Here is a 16,301-nt window from a genome sequence, read left to right on the forward strand (position 1 = left end):
TTATATCAAAATTTTCTAAAAGTAGAAAAGAGATGCGTTATAACTGGATAAAATGGGGAACACTTGCAGATTTGGTAAACTGAATATTATTGATCTTGTCCTTTTTTTTCCTTTTATATCGATACATGTGAAATGGTAAATAAATAAAGGTATTCTTAGGACAAATGGAGTAAAAAACACATAGCAAAGTAAATGAATTATTTTTTGCCCGTCCATCGCTCTTTTTTATGCAATATATAAGAAATATAGAATTTAGTGGGGGCTAAAGCCCAACCAAACGATTTTAACTGACTGTGTTCAAACTATTTTATAGCTCCACTCCACTTCCTCCTATTTGTCCGAAGATGGGTTCCGTTTGGCCGTTGCAGCATATTAATATGTTACTGGATTATTAAAAAAAAAATAGTACGTAGTAAGAACCATGCAACGCTCTAAAAAGTAAAAACTATGCAAATTATAGCCAGGAAATAAAAAGGTAACACCAGACAGGAGAATTAGAGAAAAAGAAGCTAAAAGGGAAAATAAGAAGACGGCAAAGTTGTCTTTTTTATATATATATAAAAGGTCATTTTTAATGTATATTTTATGGACATAATTAAAGTGACATGTCATCTAAAAATGTTCGAAACCAGGATAAAACAACACTCTTAGTGTATAGTTTTATCTATTGTTGTTTTCTAGGTTACATGTAAGACACAAGCTAAACTAGGTGCATGCATGATTTTATCTCGATGAAACTCATTCCATCTCTCATTATATTAATACGTTATCACATTATTAAAAATATCTATACAAATCCTTTTTTATTTTACATAAAACTTACGTCTCGACATGAAAAAAGACGACCGCAAAGTCGCACAATTATTCCCTCGAGGGAAAAAAAAATCAAGAGCAAGAGACTACCAAACGTGTGCGAGCTGCGGGCTCCTCCGTTTTACCGGTCGTCGTCGTCTCCGATGATAAGCAGCAGCAGCGGCGCTGGGAGTGGTGGAGGTGGAAGAGCACTGGAAGAATCAACCTAACCTAACACAAGTGAGCTTCCAGGTTGGGGAGAGGAGAGAAAACCCACAGGAGGAGTTCCAAAACTTCCAAGATAGTACCCACTTGTGCCGCCTCCGTTTCCCCTCCCTCTTTTGGCAAGAAAGATGGGATTTTTTGGAGCGTTAGGATCGCCCTTGTTCGTCTGATTCTTGTGCTGTGTGGAGGTCCCCTTGGCTGTGATCCAAAGTTCTTGGGGTTTTTTGTTTCTCCTCCTCCGTGAGCTGCTTGGGTTTCTTGTGGTGAGCGACTGTTCATGCTCGTTGGGGAGTAGTGGTGTTGTGTGATTCTCTCTTTCATTTCCTGTTTTGTGATTGAAGCATGTACTGTATTTGCTCAATCTTTCATTTTCCTTAGGATCATGGGAGAAATATGATGCGCATCTTGATCAAGTTGATCTTTTTTTTTTTTCAGTTTGAGCTGGTCAGTGATCTTGAGGGAAGGAGGAACAGCACGGTTCCAAAATCTCCGTCTTAGCCTTGTTCCGGTTGCAGCGGCAGATGGTTTTTACGGAGAAATCTGAGAGCTTTCCGTAGTTTTATGTTCCAGGCAGCCAACGTGGTGTTCTTGTAAACGGTAAAGTCTCAAGTGGTGAGGAGAAGGGGAAGAACAAATCTTGGCGCATATGTCTGCAATCTGAAGACGTGATATTTTGCATCAACAAGGGTTGAATCTGCCGGATTGGCGCAGTATTGGAGTTCTTGTACTGAAAAAACAGCATTTTGTTGGATTTTGGGATGGAGAGGCAGTCCAGCATCCGACTCGGTGCTCTAGAGAAGTTGAAGAGCTTCAGGGGGATAGAGAAGCAGAGAAGCTTCAAGTTCTTGTCCATGGAGAAGCAACAAAGCTTCAAGAGGAACAAGGACAGTCCTGGGAAGAGGGGTGACACTGAACTCCACCTTGCGGCGAGGGCTGGCAGTGTTCCCCATGTTCAGAAGATCTTCGCCGACAGTGATCCAGAGCTGGTGGGGGAATTGGCTGCTCGTCAGAACCAGGATGGTGAAACTGCGTTGTATGTGTCGGCTGAGAAGGGGCACACGGAGGTTGTGAGTGAGATACTCAAGTTCTGTGATTTGCAGTCAGCGGGGATCAAGGCCACTAACAGTTTCGATGCATTCCATATTGCAGCAAAGCAGGGCCATCTGGGTTAGTTCTTCTCTTCATCATTAGTGATTCAGTTATCATTAAGCCCCAAAAATGATGGTTTGTTTATTTGATCCCTATAAGTTATGCCAAATCAACGAGTTGCTGATGATAGGTTGTAAATTGAAACTATTCAATAGTATAATGGGTCTTCTCTGAGCTGAGCTATGCATATTGGTATGATTGTGCTCGCACTCGCAGTTGTCTATGTTAAGCTACTTATCTTGGATTGACACATGCAAACCCATATAGTTGCACAAGGATATTTGCCCTCAGTTATTTCCTGAAGGGCATGCATTACTATTGCAAGTTTGTACCTGTACTCTTCATGTCTAACAATTACTTGGCTGATTTGGTCTAAAATCCAAAATCCAAATACATGTTTATGTTTCTTGGTGTGGCACGAAGTATTACTTCCTAGTACTTGCTTTATCTGCCAGAAATGTCTTTATCCCTGAGTATTAAACAAGATGAAGTTTATACTTTAGCAGCTAGCACAAATGTTTAGACTGATTTTTCAAAGCATCTCTGGGTCATGGAGAATTCCATTTCTTGGCTTTGCAGATGTTTTGAAGGAGCTGTTACAAGCATTTCCAGCATTAGCGATGACAACAAATTCCGTAAATGCCACAGCTTTGGATACTGCTGCCACTCAGGGCCACATTGATATTGTCAATCTTCTGCTGGAAACAGACGCAAGCCTAGCCAGAATTGCTAGAAATAATGGCAAAACAGTTCTGCATTCAGCAGCAAGAATGGGTCATGTGGAGGTGGTAACAGCATTGTTAAATAAGGATCCAGGGATTGGTTTTAGAACAGATAAGAAAGGACAAACAGCACTACACATGGCTTCGAAAGGCCAAAATGCTGATATTCTGCTTGAGTTGTTGAAGCCTGATCTCTCAGTTATCCACTTGGAAGATAACAAAGGCAACAGACCATTGCATGTTGCAACTCGGAAGGGTAACACCATTGTAAGTGATAATATCTTAGGAAAACCTTCTATCTGCCTTCTTTTTGGTTGTCATGTACTCATGTTACATATGTTAATATTTTTTCTGTTTTTCTTATGTCTGGTTGAATACATGTTGGCCATAACCTTTTGACAAAAAGAAGGCATCTGCTCACTAACTACTGACTGTTGTAGATGTTATATGGAAGAATTACTCAATGAAAAGTTCAAATTTGTTTTCAGAATAAAAGAAACAGACTGTGAGAACTGGTGGAGCTTAGTAAAACCATGTCTTCTAAAAAAATTTAACCAGAATGTTAAGGGACAATATTGTATGTACCTAGCATTTGATACCATTTTCAATTCTTCCTTGTACCCTTTGCTGATATTTGTGTAATTTCTTCCAGATGGTTCAGACTCTAATATCAGTTGAAGGGATCGTAATCAATGCAGTTAATAGAGCAGGGGAGACTGCTTTTGCTATTGCAGAGAAACTAGGTAATGAAGAACTTTCTAACCTCCTGAGAGAGGTTGGTGGTGAAACTGCAAAAGAGAAAGTAAACCCTCCGAATTCAGCAAAGCAGCTTAAGAAGACAGTTAGCGACATCAGACACGACGTCCAATCTGGCATCAAGCAAACACGTCAGACCAAGATGCAATTCCAAAAAATCAAGAAGAGGATTCAAAAGCTTCACATTGGTGGACTAAACAATGCCATCAATTCCAATACTGTTGTTGCAGTGCTTATTGCCACAGTTGCCTTTGCAGCCATATTTACTATTCCTGGTAATTTTCTGGAGGATCTGAAACAGGCACCTGATCCTGACATGACCTTAGGGCAAGCATTGGTAGCAAGCAACCCAGCATTTATAATCTTTTTGGTGTTTGATGCCTTGGCTCTTTTTATCTCGCTTGCCGTCGTCGTTGTGCAGACCTCTCTAATTGTTGTCGAGCAGAAAGCCAAGAAAAAGATGGTCTTTGTGATGAACAAGCTGATGTGGCTCGCGTGCCTTTTCATCTCAGCAGCCTTCATTGCACTAACATATGTTGTCGTGGGCCGTGATGATCGGTGGCTAGCTTGGTGTACAATGGCAATCGGCACTGCAATCATGCTGGCCACTATTGGGTCTATGTGCTACTGCATTATTGCTCACAGGATGGAAGAGAAGAACATGAAGAAGCTCAGGAGGTCCTCCACCAGCCAGTCATGGTCTATATCAGTCGAATCGGATACAGAGCTTCTGAACAATGAATACAAGAAGATATATGCACTGTAGGAGAACAATAGAACTTGTAGTCGAGTCTTGTATATATCGAAGCCCGTTTGCCTGAGGACACTGCAATGGCATTCAGCGGAGTTGACTCGCAGAGTACATTTAGGCCTAGAACATGGCTTGCTTTGTGCAACTGAAGCTTTCCTTGTGTAAAAGGAGCCATCCATCTCATTGCATTTGCTACCAGGTGAATGGTGATACTTGAAGCAGCCATTTTTTGTAGGCATCATAGGAGTATTGGTAAAGCAGAATGTGCTCTTGATGCTCACCAATGTGTATCTGTGGATGATGATGAAAACCATACAATTAATACTAGTATACATAGTGGAATAAATTGTCATTTCTGTCAAAGCTGTACTGTCATGGATGCTACTTACATGAGCTAAAGATGAAAGTGATGCATGCTTACTGCACCCAGATATTTCTTTTCTTGTTTGGACCATTGATACTAGTATGCTTGGAACAAGACAAATGATTCAGGCAAAGACTTTTCTGAACCTTGGACACCATTGCAGAAAACCGGCGCTGCTTAATGCTGCTGCCACGCATTGATGTGACAGTAAATTTGCAACCCTTGTTGACCTGACCACCTAGCGCTAATTTGAAACAGATTTTTCGCTAGATCATCACAGCAAATTAATACATAAAATCAAACTAAAAAATAGATTACAGCAAGTTGGAGCCGTTTGCCTTGTCTGGTTCTCCTCCAGCTTTGGTTTTTGACTGTTGGGTTTCCAGCCAGGGATAAACAAGACGACGAAACCGCCGTAATCACGTAGATCAATTTGGACAGTGCCCATGCACACCATGAATTGTCAAAGCTGAAGGTTGGATTTTGATCATTTTAGACGACGAAAGATGGTCATGTTCTGCAATGTATGGCTACTGTACTTAGTTTCTCGCGTGATGCCAACGGCACTGATCATTCAGAAGCTTCTGTGGGAGCGAATTCCTGACGAAAATGTAGACGGAACGGCGACCAGGAGACAGATTGCAGGTTTGTGCGTAGGCTGAAGAATTCAGTGGCAGATTGGGAGTCTGAATCCTGCCTTGTACAAAGCCAAGTTGCTTACTGCTTCCATTCGCAAGCGTCAGTTCCTGTCTGGTCACTTGCTTCCAGTACTTATGTCAGCTAATTGCGGGCTGTTCAGTGAAATATTAAAGCATTGATTAAAACCCAAATGCTTTAAGTGCTTTCACTGTGAAAATTAGTGCATTACAACAGAGCAGAAAAATCCTTGTTGGTTGATTCAATCAGGATTAGGCCTGTTTCCTTGAAATGAACAAGGTGATTTACAAATCTATGGACAGTTTCAGTGTTTCTACAACTCTTAACTCGTAAGATGATTAAGCTCCTCAACATGTAGAGTGTTCATTCAGCATGATAAGACTCCCTAACACAAACATAATCATAGAAAAACATTCAAGTTAAGTGTGCTCTGGATAGAATGGATATTTCTGTTTCACTTCTTAGCATGGCTTCCAAGACTTTGTCCATGCTCCTTCTCAGCGCATGCTCTTCTCCTTCCCTTTGTGGTAGCTTCAGTGGCATTGCCAGGAGCAGGCTCACCTCCAGTTGTGCTCCTTCCTTTTGCTGCAACTGTGTCAAGCTCATTGTTGCTACCCAATTTTGCAGCAGGTGGATACGCCATTCTTCTTGTGGTGCCAAGATCCACCTTTAGATCCTTCAATCCAATTGCAAGATCTTTGCACCGAGCTATCGGTGCAATTGCTGCAGTTTTCTTCAGTGGCTTGTCAGGTATTCCCGGTTTCACTATTTTCTTTGCAGCATTTGTGTTCATTGGAACTTCAGGCTTGCTGATGGTTGTGGTTTTCTTAGCTGCTTTGGTGCCTGTATTTTTAGTTGCAGGAGCTGCAATATGTTGCCTGTTTTTCAGAGGTGTGCAGCTTGATCTTTTGTCTATTCTGTAAGCCGAGGTCGCCCCAGAGAGGGCAGGAACTCCATTGGTGAGGTTTTTCTTGGATGAAGAGCTACTGGGTCTTGCAGTCGGAGTCGACTTTGAGGAGCTGGAGGTAGGCGATTCAGATGTTGTTGATGTGCTGGTTGGCTCAGGCTTGATTGAGAACTGTTAAAAGTTCATAATGTCACAATAAAATCAAGCAAAAAGGAGGTTAATTTTGCAAAGGAAATCTTTTACTACTGTCAACAATAACCGTATTTTTCTATTTTGGTTTGGACATGCAATGAAGGAATTGTTCTGAAAATGTTAGATGTACCAGTTTCAGATAATCTTATCACCAAAAAGGTTCATTAATGGTGTTTCAAATTGTTAACAGTAAATTATCAAGTGTCATATAATACTGGAGATAGTTATCATACCCTTGAAGTTTTAACTGACTGAAGGATGGGCAATTCTCTCTGAAAAACCATCTGAGAGGAATTAGCTTCCATCTCGAGGGAAGGAAATAGTGGAGTGGCTGGAGGGGTCTTGAGCCTGAAATTATCTTGATATGATTGAAAAACACAATGGAAAGACTAGGTGCACCTAAAATATCGAGCAAATATTTTCATTACCAGTCATAATCATGTTTTTCACCATCTGGCTGGAGATAATCTCTCTTTCCTGATGGTAACTTGAGCATACGACTGCTTCCTATATTCAGTCAACCAAAGTAGGTAATTAGTCCAATCAGCTGATCCATCTTCCAAGCAAAAAGGTGTTTTTCCATTATATTTTCCCTATATATTTCGTCAGCATGTAATGAAATCACTGTGTCAAACCATCCCCAACATGTTCGCTATAGGTTCTGGTGATACCATTACTGGAATTAAGGAAGAAAATGGCTGCACTTTCATGCCAACATGAACAGGTAAAAGACTCAAAAGTTAAGGAAATATCTCACCTTGAATTGCTTCAAACTCCACTGAGTACATTGGTTCAAGGAGGTTCACATCCTTCTCCTTCTCATGCTTGTACAGCTCCCCAAATAGAACCAAGCTCTCGTCTTCGTCTTTCCGAACCGGAGCAGTTGATAAGCCCTTTGCCATGCCAGTAATTCTCTTCAGGCGATCCATCATTCAGGAAGGCCTGCACAGACAATGGAGGATGCTGAGATGCAGGCAGAACAGAAGCATATATCACCCTCTAGCAGGAAATATTACCTGAATACTCTGAAGGACAAAAAAATGTGCCGGCAATCCTGAAACTATCTCTGGAGCTACACACAATGCATACAAATGTAACACATATGTTGGTGAAAAGGACAGGCACATGACACCAAATAGAAAATATTATTAGAGTGGATGATCCATTTGGTGCAGTGTTTCTTTCTCTTTGGCCTCCATATGGCACAAATGGGTTCAGTCTTGGACTTTCTGAGATTATGTATACTTGCTTCCAGCTCTCGTCTTCTTTCATTTCCATCTATTGTTTTTTTTTCCTTCAGGAGTTAGCAGTTTGCATATGCAGGCTTCTCTGAAGAAATGTCGAGCATCCCATTCACAACCATGGCATGGGTTGAAATGGAACTCGAGGATTCATCTGTATGATAGTATAATTTATAAACAGTAACATAACAGAACCGAATAGAAATGGCATTTCAACAGATATAGCAACATCTCTACGCATCAGTATCCAGTCAACCGTTTCTCATTGCAGCACAGAGTATTTACAGGGTGGCCGAAATTCACATGTATTTAATATAAATACACAACAGAATGAATATTTTAACATGGGAGAGTTTCTTCATGCTTATTCTGTTAAGGGCATTAAACTCAGTGAACATGTAGGACTTTGTTTCTCAGATTATTAGTGCTAAGTGTACATATCTGCCTGCAATGTTCATTGCAAGATGTTCCACAATTGCAATTCTAAGCGACAAGCAACCGCTGATAGATGTAGAATTAATTTGATCCCTCTCTAATTAGTGCGAGCATGAACTAAGTTTGCATCATTCGTTTCCTCAACTTATATGATTGTGTGATTGCATCCCAGAACGCAGGCATTGCCTCATTGTCAGGAACCTCTTTGAAAGATGGAAGATAGTTGAGGTCCACTATGACATGGTCTCCACTGGATTCTTGAACCTGCATACGCAAACAGCATTCACTCTTAAGGATATCCTGAGAGCAACTGAGCATGAAAGCAATCAGACTCCTTCCCTCCCTCCCTCTGAGATCTAAAAGCATAGTTCATACAAAGGCTAGAAGAAATACTTACAACAACATCAAATCCAAAAATTGTCAGCCCAAGCAACTCCTTCAACAAACTTGCAGCCCCTTCTACTAGATTAATGTCCAACGATTTGTTGTCTTGAACCCTATTATGCAGTTGCTGCTCTTTTGTAGCCACTGGAAGAGTCTTCAAACTGAGGAAACCCGAATCAAATTATAAGTATGGTTCTGTCAGTGTTGATATTGAACAGCTGATTGAGAAATTGGTCAACTTTTCATGTATTTACTTCTGCATGTGTACCTATTAAACGTAAGAGGTTTGCCTCCTGATGATGATTTAAGATGACTTGCATTGGGCATTGAGTTCTTAATGGCATGAAAAATATTGTCTCCAATTGCATAAAATTTGTATATTTTGGATCCATGATCAATATATTCCTACATCACATTAATAAAAACATCAGTTTGAGCAGGCAGATCATCAGAATTGCAGTTGACAGGTTACTACTAGCATGGTAACTACAGGTCCAAATGAGTCAAAAATAGAACTTATCAAGAGGAGAATTGAGCATAGGATGCCTCAAAGGTGTTAAAATTGCAATGGATTGGGCACATGGAAGAATTGGTTAATCTTTTGAACATAAATTTTACTCAAGTAATTATCATCTGAACGAATAAATACAAAATTGTACCTGTAGAATAGCTGGAAGAGGTATACTAAGATTGCTAAATTCTTCAATTTGGAAAATCAATGCCTGCACACAACAAATGTGTAACTCAGGTACAAAAGTAAAATAATATAACATCTTAACTTAATAAATGATCACAATGGCATAGTTAGAATATGAAGCATCTTCATGACACTGGTGATTACAGGTTGGAAAACTAATGTGTAAATACAATTATATAAATGTAGAACAAGCTACCATATTGTGGGCATCAGCAACTCCACATGCTACTCGTGGTTTCACAATCAGTGGAAAGGATAAATTAGCTTCCGTTAGTTGCTTCTGTAATTCACTGCCACAAAAGTTTTCAACCTGTTTCACAAAACAGCTAGTCAAGCAAAGAAAACTAGCAAAGTAAAACTTTAATAAACCATAAAGGACACTAATGCTATTCAGAGGTGTCAAGGCCAAAGTACTGAAGGGTGGAAAATATTAGCAAGATATAGGACCAGAAGCACTACTAAAGTACTAACAGCTAACAACAATTAAGAAACATAGCAGGGGATAAATGACAAAATAGGGTCAAACATACAGCAGATCAATAAGGGAACACAAGTAATTTGTCATCACACAAGTAGTCAAGCATCGAGGACAAATGAATTGGAAATCAACAGTACAGATTGATATGTTGAACTAAGCACTTGCAGAACGTACGTAGATACAAGAAAAATATGGTAACTGAAAAATAAATAGCTTCAAGTAACATCAAGGATCTCCAAACTTTTTTCTCTACGACATTATACTCCATCCATACTCCATAGTTCTGCATGAGTGTAAATTCAGTTAAAAGACCTTTAAAGAGCACGGTGCCCGTAGTTTTGGCCTTCCTTCGGTGTTAAGTCCTTCCAGTCGGACTAGAATTTCTTGAATTTGGAGGCGGTCCAGCAAGGGATAAATATTTTTGAATGGATCGATGACGCAAAAATTACAGTGCTCTTCTACAAATCTGCTTAACATGGAGAATTGTAGTGAGACTGAATACGGAACTGCAGTAGAGCATTATAGTTTCTGACAACAATTTTATCAAGCCATTGACAGATAGAACATGCAGTAAAAAGGAAAAAACTACTAAATTTGGTTGTCATTTATAGCTTCAATGGAAACTGCATATAAATACCATAGCAAACTTCCATCACAAGTTACTAAGATAAACACATTTCTTGTTACATTATTTCCAGTAACTCTCAGTTCGATCTTCTTATGTACCTTATAATTTCAGACATTCCTGGAGAAAATGAAATCCCCTTTGGAAAACTGATGGAAGAGTTTGGATCAATGTTGATGATCTCATCAGTTATTTTGTGTAGCACTAAATCAACTTCTTGCAATTGAGAAGCTAAGGGAAGTTCAAACGAGAGTGGAACAAAGATAAGATTGTTTTTACTAGGATAAATGGGGAATGCTCCTCTCTGCAAGCAAGGTAAAGAAAATGATGTTTGAGAAGAGATACAGTACATAGTAGTAGGTAACTGAGTGTACAAAAATTGCCTTGGCAAAGTCTTCCTCACGGGATTGCTTCATAACATAGCCAACCACCAAAGTAGATGAGCTTCCTATTACCTGAATAAGAAATATGGAGCGGAAGCTAAGTATATAATTCAAATTAAATGCACTAAATCACTAAAAATGCATAAGTTAATGCCAAGAAAAACTAACCTTTTTTATTGAAGTTGCCAAAGTGATGAGTAACTCCTGAAGCATGCCAATACGTAAAACTCCAGAGTTCTTTATGACATCATCATTATCTGAATATAGATAGTATTAGTGGCCCACAGCATATATATAGGGATGTTCTTTAATATACTACAAAATAACACAGAGCTACACACCAGCAATACAATAAATTCCTAAGAACATGAGTACAATAGTGTTAATGCTTACCCATGGCAATAACTGCCCAGTTGTGATTCTGAAGTTCAGATAATAAACCTTCATGAACTCCTGAAGTCACATAGAAGCAAGAGTTTGTTCTACTCCATTCTATCATCGCCTCATTTAGTGAATTGCTCCCACTTGGAGATGTAAGTGGTATATATCCAAAGGAGTACAATTTTGCAGTCTTTTCAAGAAAACCTGACTAATAAAAAGCAAAAGAGAGGGTGCATAAGCACAAACTATTTTTCTTCAACAGCAGTCACATCATCAGATATTTTACCATTATTAAGGTATTGCACAAAATTGACATAGAGGTTTAATGTCAGGGGAAGGCCAAAGAAATCAGCACCACAATAGTTATTTTTGACTGCAAGGGAAGCAAATCTGTTTAAAGGAAAATTCCAGAAGAACACTACATTTCTGAATACATCACTTGATGGTGCCACTGGAGCATTTAAAAATCCAACTCTATCTGGTTACTTTGGAAATACGTAGATCATGCTTTATCAAGTCACATATGTTGGAGACATCAGGGTCACCCTTCCTGTCTTCACCTTTTAAGAAATATTACGAAAGTATTTATGTGTTATCACTAATTTAACAAGGTTATTTTTAAGATGATAGAAAAAAAATGATAGCAATACCGGACATTTGCCTTTTTCTCTTGCATAATTTCATTTTATCAAGCTAGCCTGTTAAGCAGTAAAATTCTGGATAGCCATCATGCATAATAATGTAGTATAACTGAGATAAAGCAAGCAAAATAAGTTCGACAGGATGTATAAACAGAGCACCTCATTAGTTGGCAAGCCTTCCTGATGGCAAATTGCCTGGAAAAATATAAGAGGATATAATCAGCTGCATATCCATTTCACGAAGTATATACCTTGATAAAACCACAAGGAAACACAGTACTATCGCACAGGAACAAAAGACATGAACACAACAATGCACATTTCAACGGGGGCGTGCTGCTGTCACAAAGATCTCACCGAGATGTGTTCATAGCATTGCATTAAAATGCTAATTGTAAAGCTATTGACATGGAATCTACTGAGCCAGGAACTCGAACAGTCGAACTAAACTTAATGCAGCGGAAGGTGGAAACCCATCTGATCAGCCACAACATGTCCTCCTCCCAAATAGCATGGCGCTAACAAAACCAGCATGTGGAAACACCAAAAACAAAACGCAAAAGGTTGAATCTTTAGCCAAAATTTCAGGTCATCCAGCCCTAAGCAGAGGTCCAGATCATATCAGCAGGCAATGAATAGAACACTCACAGCACGGCAACAAAACCGAGGCCGCAGCAAGCCCATCCCATCCTAAAATCAAAAGTAGAACAGCCCCGTCTACCGCCACGAATCGCAGATCGCGGTCGCTCGCAGGGGAGAGATCGATCGAGAGGACAGAGCCCATACCACCCCAAGATTGGAGTAGCGCAGGCGCCGAAGCAGCGCCTCCGCCCCTGGCCGCAGAGGCGCCACCTCCTCCCCGGCGCAGTCGGGGCGGGCGGAAGGGTCGAGGAGGACGGAGGAGTCCAGCACCACCCGCACAGGTCGCCCCATGGCCATCGCTGCGGGAATCGGGAATGGGTGCGCCACCGCGGCTGCGCTTTCATCAGCGGGACGGACGGAGGAGGAGGGGAGGTTCTTGGGCGGCGCGGCGGGGCCAGGTGTCAGCGGCGAGTTCGCATGGCTGGCATCTGGCAACGGATGCAAGCACGTAGGAAAGCATAAAAAAACAGGAGATTTTACAGAAGACCAAAGAAGTTCTGTCCCAAGTTTTACTACAGATGAAAGAACAGCTGAGTTGCCGCATGCCCAACAGAAGTTTCCTGCATTCCAAACAAAAACGGAGAAAAAATTATAAAAATAACACTCCAAATCGTGGTGTTCCGCGAATTTGACGGATTGAGCTTGAGCACGCTGCTGTTTCATCAAGGAATCGGTTCCCCTCTCTCTCTCTAAACAAAACATATTTTTCCCTCGCTTCGTTTTCTTTTCATCTTAACCTTTTATACTTATTTTTATAAATCAAAAATTTAAATTTAAAATAGATTGTGATGTTTATTTTTCAGTCTTAACATTTAAATCGTTAAAATAATGTATACAAAAGTTCTACGCCACCAAACATTCACCTTTTACTTTTTCTCAATCGGGATGTTCTGCTGATTTTTTTAGCTTTGCTACTTTGGATTGGTTATGTTCCTGACTTCCTTCATCTATATATAACCCTGGGAGGAGAAGGTAATTTTGTTTTAAAAGTACCAATATTTTTATGTTGTTTAGTGAATAACAAAGGTTGGTTCAAATATTTCCTTTTACCCATTTCGATGGTTTTGAATTTTGAGTTATTTAAATTCCATTTTCAAGTATCTGACGATTGACAGTGCGATTATTGAATGATAAGAATCATTAAAATTAGAACATGAATGTTTATTTTATGGTGTAAAATTACAATAAAAAATTATTATATTCTCTTTGTCCAATAAAACAATGATGTTTGTAGTATTCGGAGATATTAAGACGAAGAGGATAGATAAGTACATGAAAAAAATAAATGAGTTGAATTTGAAATTATATAAGTCGAATTTAAACTTACACATTAGTAGAGTGATATATCTTATATTAATCTATCTTATTATTTTTTTAAATATTTTTAATGACTATTTAGATAATCTCACCATTGAGAAAAAACGAGGAAAAAGAGAGGAAATTTGGCTTGGATGCAAATAAAACTCACTGAAATTTTCTCACTTGATCATTCTGTAATCTGTACAAAAAATTTGCTAAATACACAACGAAGCTGCAGCATATAAACACACACACACACTCATGCGCCGGAGACGCAAGCAAGCACGCGCATGCGGCTGAACCGGAGCGACCTGGACACGCCGCGGTCGTCGCCGTCGCCGCCGCCCACCACGGCCGACAGCTCGCCGGAGAAACCCCCCGGCGACGCGCGGCGACGTACACCGTCGTAGCATGGGAGCTCGAGCTCCTCGTCGGCCGGATGAGCGCGGGCAGGGTACCGGCAGCTCTGGGAAAGATATGCACCAGCGCTGCCGCCGCCGCCGCCGGCGGCGCCGCCGGCGGCGCCGCCGGGAGAGTGGAGGCGCTCGTAGCAGCGACCCGGCCGCCTCTTCCTCCGCGTCTTGATCACGCCGAACACGAAAGGGATGAACCCTTCCATGGCCACCGGCTCTCCTCTCCTCTCCTTGCCTGAAGCAGCAGAGCGATCGACGAGCAGAGGAAGGCTTCGGTTCTTGCAGAGGATGCAGCGCCACTGCGAGGATTTATTATAGAAGCAGAGGGGTGGTGCTCAACTTGCAGGGACAAGCTGCTGATGCATGTGTTGCCTCTGGATTAATTGTCACAGAATTAACAAACAAGTGAAGTAATTAAGTATGTAGTAGGTACTGATTGCAAGTTACATATCTCTAGTTTAGTACTCCCTCATGTAGTTGTTCTAGACATGTATCAAGTTAAACTTATAAAACTTTGAACATTAGTGTTTGATCATACGCATGAACATTCTATCCATGGGTTTATCACAAAAAAGGTGCTCACTAGTCACCAATATTACATGTTTTACTGGCTATGATAAAAAGTACTCCCTTTATTTTATAACGTAAGACTTTATAGTCTTACTTATGGACCCATCTTTTGGCTTATTGTTAAAAAAACCAAATGATATATTTGTAAATAAAAAATAATTTATAAATAAAATTTTTATATACTTGTTCTTATTGATCTAAAAGCAAATGCTGGAAATTAAAATAGGATTAAGAAACTTAAAATCAACTCCAAAAGGTTGAAAAATCCAAATTTTGGCTTATAAACATAAGCTTAAGCAAAAGATGAGATTTTTATATTCATATAGATGTTAATCTAGGCATATATACAAGTTGTATACATTGATTAATAGATAGATCTGGATAGGGCTAAATGTTTTGTAATAGTAAACAGATGGAGCAGTAGAAAAAAAAGATGTATTATGGAGACTGTGTCTTAGCAGAAACTGATATACTAATCACAAAAATTGATGTACTTTATCTTTTGAAGTATTTTGTGGATGGAACCTGTACTTTGGATGCCTGCACATCTGGATGCATGTGGAGGGTCTACTTTCTGTACTTGCATACTGTCCTCTGGTAATCAATCTGAAAGTACACTGTAACAGATGATCCACATGCATCTCCTTCCCTGATCTTCAGCAGTTGACATAACCTGATCCAATTTGACAATTTGTTACAGGTTAAGCTAACTAGCTTCCACGTCTCTGTACGCCACAATTCTTTTAAGAAACCATGCAACTGGGGTGGATTAACAAATGGATCATGTAACAATAAAAATTTTCATTTAAAAAAAACATTACAACTCTAGCCGTCATATGATTAAATTGATAAATTCCAATAGGAACATATAATCACATGCCGATCGTACTACTATTGGCTTGTGTGTAGGATACCTTATCCGCATGACCACTTACAATGTTCAAGGCATTTCATTTTCACAAGTCGTTTTCAGAATTTCTTCTTCTATATCTCCACATTCCAGCCTTCATTTCAAACTATAAGGGCCTTTTTTTAAAGAAAAAGGCAGAACTGTCAAAACTTACGAATAGAAAGCGTAGGAATAGGGGCTATGCCATCGTCAGTAATGTTGGCATAGTCAAATATGTCCATTCATGTAATAAGTTTTTTTTAAGATCTATTTATAAAATACTATCTCTATTTTATAATATAAGATGTTTGAATTTTTGGATTGTAACGTTTTACCATTCGTCTTTTCAAAAATTTAGTACAAATAAAAAAAAGATAAGTCGTGCTTAAAGTTCTTTTGATAATAAAATAAGTCACAAGCAAAATAAATGATATTTCCATAATTTTTTTAAATAAGACAAATGGTCAAATATTGTGACAAAAAAGTCAAACATCTTACGTTATAAAACGGAGGGAGTAAGTATTTTAAAAAATAAAATGTTAAAATTGCAGGTAGTGCCTACTACTTGGTAGGCATCTCATTAGCATGGGCCGTGCAAAGCAGGCCCGACACGGAGCGTCATATGTGCATGCAGGCCGGCCCAACAACCGAGGTGGGCTATTATGGGCCAAAACAGATTCCGTGGGTCCGGCCCATCCGGAATCTGCC

The 16,301-nt window shown here is 39.7% G+C and overlaps 3 protein-coding genes across 3 annotated transcripts; 1 reads left to right on the plus strand and 2 right to left on the minus strand.

The window, feature by feature from the left end:
- The first annotated feature begins 884 nt into the window (after positions 1-884).
- On the plus strand, positions 885-4,758 carry LOC102711728 (ankyrin repeat-containing protein At5g02620-like). The gene is made up of 4 exons (XM_006660788.3): positions 885-1,280; positions 1,453-2,184; positions 2,746-3,155; positions 3,541-4,758. The coding sequence occupies exons 2-4, from the start codon at positions 1,776-1,778 to the stop codon at positions 4,408-4,410; spliced, it is 1,689 nt and encodes a 562-aa protein (XP_006660851.1). The 5' UTR covers positions 885-1,280; positions 1,453-1,775; the 3' UTR covers positions 4,411-4,758.
- Positions 4,759-5,623: 865 nt separating this feature from the next.
- Positions 5,624-13,016, minus strand: LOC102702781 (inositol-tetrakisphosphate 1-kinase 6). The gene is given in 17 exon segments (XM_015841311.2): positions 5,624-6,494; positions 6,749-6,863; positions 6,944-7,022; positions 7,273-7,457; positions 7,525-7,587; positions 8,310-8,455; positions 8,589-8,736; positions 8,844-8,980; positions 9,235-9,297; positions 9,469-9,582; positions 10,063-10,216; positions 10,477-10,679; positions 10,759-10,830; positions 10,927-11,015; positions 11,152-11,347; positions 11,940-11,975; positions 12,567-13,016. Coding segments are annotated over 17 exon segments (2,577 nt in total). The 5' UTR covers positions 12,720-13,016; the 3' UTR covers positions 5,624-5,870.
- An 875-nt stretch (positions 13,017-13,891) lies between these two features.
- Positions 13,892-15,629, minus strand: LOC121055298. The gene is made up of 3 exons (XM_040527352.1): positions 15,619-15,629; positions 15,293-15,377; positions 13,892-14,433 (listed from the first exon to the last, which is right to left on the minus strand). The coding sequence occupies exons 1-3, from the start codon at positions 15,627-15,629 to the stop codon at positions 13,981-13,983; spliced, it is 549 nt and encodes a 182-aa protein (XP_040383286.1). The 3' UTR covers positions 13,892-13,980.
- Positions 15,630-16,301: the final 672 nt, after the last annotated feature.

This window comes from Oryza brachyantha, chromosome 9 (genome assembly GCF_000231095.2).
Source record: "Oryza brachyantha chromosome 9, ObraRS2, whole genome shotgun sequence".
Taxonomy (NCBI): domain Eukaryota; kingdom Viridiplantae; phylum Streptophyta; class Magnoliopsida; order Poales; family Poaceae; genus Oryza; species Oryza brachyantha.

Coding starts and splice junctions, on each gene's coding strand:
- LOC102711728 (XM_006660788.3), top strand. CDS start 1,776: ATGGAGAGGCAGTCCAGCATCCGACTCGGTGCTCTAGAGAAGTTGAAG. Junction 2,185..2,745: donor AGCAAAGCAGGGCCATCTGG/GTTAGTTCTTCT, acceptor TTGGCTTTGCAG/ATGTTTTGAAGGAGCTGTTA. Junction 3,156..3,540: donor CTCGGAAGGGTAACACCATT/GTAAGTGATAAT, acceptor AATTTCTTCCAG/ATGGTTCAGACTCTAATATC.
- LOC121055298 (XM_040527352.1), bottom strand. Junction 14,434..15,292: donor AGATTGATTACCAGAGGACA/GTATGCAAGTAC, acceptor AAATCCTCGCAG/TGGCGCTGCATCCTCTGCAA.